Source organism: Centruroides sculpturatus, unplaced genomic scaffold (genome assembly GCF_000671375.1).
Source record: "Centruroides sculpturatus isolate CEXI.00-Female unplaced genomic scaffold, Cexi_2.0 scaffold282, whole genome shotgun sequence".
NCBI classification, from domain to species: domain Eukaryota; kingdom Metazoa; phylum Arthropoda; class Arachnida; order Scorpiones; family Buthidae; genus Centruroides; species Centruroides sculpturatus.
In genome coordinates, this window is record NW_019384528.1 from 153,280 (window position 1) to 161,323 (window position 8,044).

The following is an 8,044-nucleotide window of genomic DNA, read 5'->3' on the forward strand; positions in this document are numbered from 1 at the left end:
ATAATTTTTATGAATTCAAAAATTGCAACTGCCACAACGAATGAACTTGGACATTTCCATTTTCCGTGCAAATGTCACAGTGTTCAGTTGTGTTGACTGTGCACCAACCTAATTTGCCAAACGGACGATGACCTAAAAACAATCTCATTGAGATGATCAAATAGAATTGGGGTTTAGAAACAGTCATTGTGTAAACTAAGATGATGGATATGATGGATTCCATTCAAATATAAGCCCGGTGATGACGTCAGAGCAGATACACTTTGACCTATCTTCCATCGAAAAGGTCACAAGAAAGCGGATTAATTCGTGGAAAGAACAAGGGTTACAGATAAATTTTATACAAGAAATCAGAATGTGGTTGGATTTACGAGAATTTCTATACTCCAATAGAAGAATATTGGGTTGATAAGCAATAATCGGTAAAAGCAAGCCAATATTTACCTGTAACTATTAACCTTCCGGCTGTGGCACTGACAATGATTTCATTAGTCAAACGATGGGTGGTTTGACAACGATAGCTCATAGACCCATCACTGGGTGTTACGTTGCGGATATGTAGTTCACCAGAAGAGAAGACACTGTATCTACCTCCTAAGAAATAATACATATACAGTATTCGGTAATTTTACATTCCTAAGCTAACTTCGATGAAGAATTTATCAATGGCTGAAAAACAGCCACTTTTTACAAATATTATCGATTTTAAATGCTAGTACTTATTAGTACACTCACCTTCCTGTACATTTGAGGTTATGGTAACAATGTCGTCCCGTATCCACGACGTCACTGTGACGTAATCTTTTACGAAACTAGGAATGTGGCAGGTCAATACAGCTGTGTTACCTCGGATGACATATTCATCATAGACTTGTACTTCGTAGTACTGTTTGACAACTGCAATCCACAAAATCGGTAAATTAAGTGGCGGCAAAAGAGATATTGATCAGGTGACGTCACCACTCACCTCCCCTAACGTGGATGTCTCTGCTGAGTATAGTTCCAACCACGTTGCTGGCCAGACACCTGTAGACGTCCGCGTGTACATCTTGGCGATATTGTTCGGGTCGAAAGGACCATAGGATTAATGTACCATTCGGTAGAGTTTGTCTAAGTCCTGGCACATTCTCTGCGAGGCTGCCGTCCCTTAAACGCCATGATATACGAGGCGAAGGACTACCGAATGCTAAACAGTCTACAGCAACACCTGTCGTATTTAGGAAATCAACAGAACTTGGTGGTTCGGAGATGAAGACGGGTCCCATACGTTTTTCTATAGGTCCATCGAATCCTAAAGAGGTCAGACATGTTGCAGTTTATATATAGCTACAGCTTATATAAAAAAGAAACGTCTATAAATGTTATTAATTTCTCTGAAAATATGTGATAATTATCTTCACTTATTTGAAAATTATTTCGTGAGAATTGGCTAAATTAGATATGTTTATGATATTTTTAGTATTAAAAAATAATTTTTTACCTTTAAAATATTTACAAAGAGGTTGCCATAGCAAAAAATTAATGTAGAAAAATAATCGGATAAAAGATGCAGGTGAACAAAAATCGTACTTGAAAAAATTAAAATAAAACTAAATAAATTAGACTTAAGTAAGAAATGTTTATAATTAGGATTGAATTAAATTTTGGAGCTATTTTTAAATAAGATAAAACGTCTTTTAAATGATGTATAAATTTATTGACAATAAAAAATTTAATTTACAAAGCAAGCAAAAACGTTTAAAATTTTAGTAAATCCTTAAAAGAAAAAGTTTGGACTCTACGAAGCAGAAAATAAAATATATATTTTTAGCTAGTTTAAAAAAACTTATAGTTTCCATAAAAAATTAATGTTAAAAATCCCAGAGAAATCGTTTTATATCCATAAGAAGTCATTAAAACTTTTATCTTAATTAAAAACGAACATTATCTGTAAGGAAGAATGTCTATATTTAAAAATTTAGTCAAACTTACCATAAACAAAAATACTGAAAACATATAAATAAGCCAATTTATGAATCATCTCTGAAGGATGTTCCACCAAACAATGATATTACTTTGTTCTGATTTGAATGCTGTCACCTTCCAACTTTTCCATCACCTTCGATTACTGGACTTCGACATTCATCTTTTCTTCCAAAGTGGCACCAATAGATCTATGTAGTTGTCTTCTACCGTCTCGGATCTAATCCTTCGAAACCAGCTCATTTCTCCTACAACGAATGAGCAAGAGGGAAAAAAATTCAAAAATTAGAGCATAGTTGTTGATCGAAAGTTCAAACTGTAAATTCTAAATTCGGTTCTTCCCATACACCACTCTTATAGAACTGTGAAGAAGATCTCCATTGGTCAAAGGCTCGGCCAATCTGCTCTAGACACTCGACGAGATTGGTTGACAACNTTTTATATATGTTTTGAATTTTCGTAGTTTTATTACTATTTTCTTTGAAAGAAACAAAACTAACGATATATATACATAGTTATTTTGTAGTAAAATGTGAGGAAGAAGGGACAATGTTTTCATTTGGCCCCTCCTATTTTTATGTCTCATTTAGTCATCTTCTTAGGTCGTTATCCATCCCTTTTCAATCCGGAATTTCTCGAAAAATGGAAGAAAAATGGTTGTTTTTATATTCTTTTTTTCTTTCTTTTCCATTCTTGTATCGGTTCCAAGTTTTATGTTATTCAATTAATTATTATTCTGCGCTCTTCCTACTTCCAGTGAGTTATTATTAATTATAATAAATGTCTAAGTATCATCAGTCGTTCTTGAAAACCAAAAGGATGGTCAAAATTGAACACGAACACAAAAGATCGTATCATTTCAGTTTGTCTGCCTTATTGTTCTATGCTCTAGGCCTTTGGATGGTCATTTCTTTTAGGGGGTTGCATTATATTGTCCGTTATAAAAGTATCTGAGATTTTGGTCGAGGTGAAGGCCTTACTATCGATTTATCTATCTGCGGCAATTCTTAAAACACCCTAAAGGCTAGGAAACTATGTTTTAATGGAGGGAAAAAAGTAATGTTTTAATAACTGACTTATCTGTCTGTGTGTCAGACAGATAAGATCTAAGGCTCTCTCCAACCCATCATGAGAGGGCTGTCGTGTTTAATACACTGTAAATATCAAATGTCCTTAAATTAATTAAGTTCAAAATTATACTATGATTAATGGAAGGAACTAAGCGGAAATTTGGATAGGGATGTCAGGCAGTTTGTTTCTTTAAAGAAAAAAAATATATTATACAATCTACAAGATTTTGGTACAAATCCAGCATTATTAATCTATTGCTAAAATCTCGAAAGGGGGGAAAATAAATGTTTGATATAATTTTTCAATATTTTGTATCAATTTTTAGTTAGTAAAACCGAAATTTAAGATATTATTTGAATAAAATTGTTGAAATGATGAAAATTAAGTAACTTTTTTAGTGAAAACACTCTGACTAGATGTCAAGAAGCCCTCGTATGAAGTCATCAATAAACTCACGAAAAGCACTAGTAGGGTTTCCATTTCATACATCTCTGCACCGACGTCCTTAATTTGTTATTATTTTTCCATTTAATGATACATCTTATTGCTAATAGTTTTTAAGATATAAGAAAAGAAATAATATATATATANACAATGATATTTTCGATTTTTAAGTGTTAGCATTATTGTTCTTTTATCTGTCTGACATCTGAGAACAGATAAGACAGAACATCGAATTTGCATGGCACTAGAACTGAAAGAAACGGAAATATAAGGACGTCTTTTAAAGTCACTTAGGCGAGTAGATTTAAATTTCAGATTCTTTGGTTTTGAAGAATGGCCTAAAAGTCTTCATATTCTAATTGGAACTTGAGCTCGTCCGACGATTTAAACGACATTTAATAGTACTGAAAGAATGGAAACTTTGAATCGCTAGCTTGGTCTGTCGACATTCAAATGAGTGTCGTTTCCACATTGGATAATCTTTGAAATTTTCCATTTGTTTTCTCCTTTTCTCTCTCGCGCTGTAAATGTCTTTGTTGAATATCAGTGTTGTATGTAAACTTTACGCAAACTTTGTATTACCATTACATTGTACTTTTAAGAATCTTGGTATATAAAAGATCCCGTGTAAAATCGATAAGTTTTCCTCTACTCAAATAAAGCCGTTTAGTTATTTTTCACTATAATATGTACCAAAATCCATAATGACTTTGATATAAGCAGGGAAAGGCTTCGTTTAAAGCCTTCGATTTACTGCAAAAGCATTGGACGAAAATACATTTATCTCCCTACAACACATTATTACAACGTAAAAAACGGATAAAAGTTCAAAAACAAATTTGAAAGAAAAAAAGTTATGGGTTGGTCGATTCTCTGAAGATTAATAAAAATAGATATATTTTTCCTTAATTCCGTCTTGCAGTTTGAAAAAAAAAATAAAAAATACATATATTACTCAAACGAGGATAAAAATAGAAGTTTTATCACAAATCGAACAATATATCTGTCAGGAAAAATAATTTCTAGTAATTTAAAGGTAACGTCCTTAACAGAAATCCTTGAACCTACTAAATTCAGTTGTAAAAGTGTATCGGCGACATTATAAAAGTACATATTCACCCAAACAAACCGAAATAAATCATGTTTGTGTAATCGAGTGATCGAATTTTTCTGGAATATTTTATGACGATTCGGTTTTTATATCCCATAAGAAAAAATTTCTATCTTCGTTTTATATACCTAATAGATCCAGTCGATCAGACAATAAAACATATTGGAGTGTGTTCATCCATTACTTGCATCTGTCTACGTACTGATCCCAGTAACCGATGAAACATGACTGTATCGGTTTTCATTCATGAATGTCATAACAATAAAATAGGTAGTGCAGATGTTCATCCACGTCCAGAATGATGAAACCTCTATCTTTGTTACACTAGCAACATACGACACGCTACCTCAATACGCACTCTGCTCATTCTATCGCTGCTTTTTTACATTAAAAATATGAACATTATCCGGTTTAAAAGTCGAATTTATGTATTCTAAATTATCTATAATATTGTAGACATTATTCCTTTTTTTTGTGTAACTTTAGAATACTTTCGTAAAATTAAGAACTAAGTCACGTAATAAATTTTAAAGTCGTAATTTATTGAGGGAATTTTAGCTGTAAATTTATTTATTTATTTAAACATAAGACCATATATAGAGTTTAAATTATACAACAAAGAACTAAATCTAGGATCTACTACTGTCGGTTAGAAAATTTATGGAGTAGCATTACCATTTTTAATCCATTTATTTATTTATTTTTATTTGTTTTAAAGTTTAAGCTTTAAATCCTTACTACATTTTTAAACCACGTGATTTATACCTTTATTATTATCCTGTAAATATAGTAGACCCTCGATTTAACTGATTAAATTAGGGGAAGGGAATGTCCGCCATTTCCGAAAGTGCGTTAAATCGAATGTGTTTTAATTAAAAACGTACTTATTATAATATACGTTGATTTATACACGAAAAATATATGAAAGTAATATATTTTTAAATAAATTTAATAAATTTTAAATATATAAAATATATTTTATGGTAAGTATTAATATTAATTATTAATAAAATTCATTTTATGCTAATTAATTGTTAAATTATTAATGATCCATATGATTTACATTATTAAAAATTTTAAATGTAAACATGATAAACTAGCATAACTATGGCTAGCACAAAAAATTAAATTTTTAAATTATAAAATTATTTTGGTCTTTATTATAAATGCTAGTTTTTTTCATATAAATTAGATAACTTTTACTTATATTAGTCAAACTCTAGCATTAATGAGTCCCTAAATAGTATTTTGTAATTAGATCTAACTAGAACTATCTGTCCAACTTGAACTAATTATCGAATTTAGTCATTTTAAACACTATTATACAAATTTTAGATTATAATACGATGGTAACTAATGAGGTACATTTTATTTAACATGTATTATAATAAATATATATCATATAAGAACCGTAAAATGACCGTACAGAGTTTGTTTATTATCATTGTTTAATAAAAGATATGATTAATATTATAGAGTAAACGATTCTTGAATTATTCATACAATAAACTTGCTATCTTTTTTCTAGCAATTTTTCCATATTAAATACTCCATTACCAATAAACAAACAATGAATAATATAAAGGATATTTTCACGAATTAATAAATATTTCATTATTAGAATTACACAATTAAATATGTATATATATTAAAATGTTTATAAAAATAAATTAATATTACATATAATAGATAATTATTTAATTTTTAATAAATTCATATTTTAAATGCTTTAAATGTAAAAATTAAGCTTAAAAATTTGAGAAAGTCTTGCTTTCATCAGTATCATTAAGAATGGGTGTGTGTATATATATATATTATTTAAAAAATAGTAAAATTATAAACGAATATATAAATAACTTTTTGTTATATGTGATAATACTAATAAGATATATAGTTAATATATATTAACAGTATCTATTATATTATTAATATATATATAGCTAATATAATATATAGTATGCTAATAACATATAAAGCATGTTCTTAACAAAAGTTATTTTTCCGTTATCATATATTAAAATTCGATTATGTTACTCTGGCAACAACTAATGTGAAGAATTCACGATATCTGAATCCGATTCTTTAAATTATGCATATGTGGAAGTAGATAAAATACGTGACGTGGAAAATTTATTTATCCAAGAAAAATGAACATAAACAATAATTGCTAAGTTCTATCATAGAATTTAAATATCAAAAGAAAATAATGCTTTAGAATTTAGTTTTCTTATCAGTTAAACCATATTATCAAGTTGAAGTTTGTATTCTTTTCTCTTAATATATTACACTAAAGAAAGTTATAAGTATCAAGTGTCTAAAAATATAATAAAACATAAACAACGATTTTATTAATAATAAAACTATACACGTGTTAAATAACAATTTTTTAAAAGCAATTTTTTGAATTTAAATATTACTCCTTTACTATCAGATTGATATGCTTACATATTATAACTTTTTAAGTGTGAATAGTAGATAGGTTATGAAATAAATAATATATTTAAAATAGCTACATATGGTGAATAAATATCTACTTTCTTTATAGATATATTCAGAAGGAATATATTTCATATTATATTAAAAAATATTATCATTTTGTATATAGCTATAAAACTATACTCGTGACTTTCCTTCCAATAAAAATTTATGTGCATATAAAAATCTTTTAATTCAATTGAATTCGAAGAAAATTGTTTCGAAAACTTATTTAAATTATTCAGTAATAGTAATTAATTATAAAATTAATTAAAATTTTAATATATTCTGTGTTTTTGTTTTTATTTTATATCATTATAAATCCAAAATCATTATAAATAAATATTTTAACAATTTATAAATGTATTTTAAACCAAATTTTTAAAAATATATTAATGAAATTATATTATAGTTTAATTTAGAATTTTATTAATTTATAAGTGTTGTTAAGCAATGAAAATAAATAAAACTTACTTGTCTAAAACGCTCATAATTTGTGAATGTCGCATATCAAGTTTATCTTTTATAATTTATGATATGTCAGATTCTGTTGATTGAAAGATGAAAATAACAAATGAATAAAGACTTAATTATAAATATAAGTCTAGACTTAATCTACGTCATATTGGTTTACGTAACATGGAAATTATTATTTTATTAAATAAAGTTTTTAAGATCAAATATATTATTTTTGTTATATTTATAAAAAATTTCCAACATCTATTCTATTATATATATATATATATATATAACAAAGTAAGATTAATTTATAGAAAAAAAGCTAAAATCCTAATTCCTTTAACCTGTATAGTCTATACAGGATTCACCATTTATAACACTAGAAAATGATCATAATTATAAAGACTTATATCTAACAAAAAATACTGTATAGATGCATTACAGATGATGTTTAGTGATGATTATCATTAATTTCTAATTAATAAACTTATATTAATTAAATATTTACCAATTTTTACTACC

The 8,044-nt window shown here is 27.8% G+C and overlaps 1 protein-coding gene across 1 annotated transcript; it reads right to left on the reverse strand.

Annotated features, from left to right (window-relative positions):
• Positions 1-379: 379 nt before the first annotated feature.
• On the reverse strand, positions 380-7,593 carry LOC111622942 (Down syndrome cell adhesion molecule-like protein Dscam2). The gene is made up of 5 exons (XM_023365416.1): positions 7,538-7,593; positions 1,972-2,210; positions 968-1,291; positions 736-897; positions 380-594 (listed from the first exon to the last, which is right to left on the reverse strand). The coding sequence occupies exons 2-5, from the start codon at positions 2,018-2,020 to the stop codon at positions 380-382; spliced, it is 750 nt and encodes a 249-aa protein (XP_023221184.1). The 5' UTR covers positions 2,021-2,210; positions 7,538-7,593.
• Between the last annotated feature and the right edge of the window lie 451 nt (positions 7,594-8,044).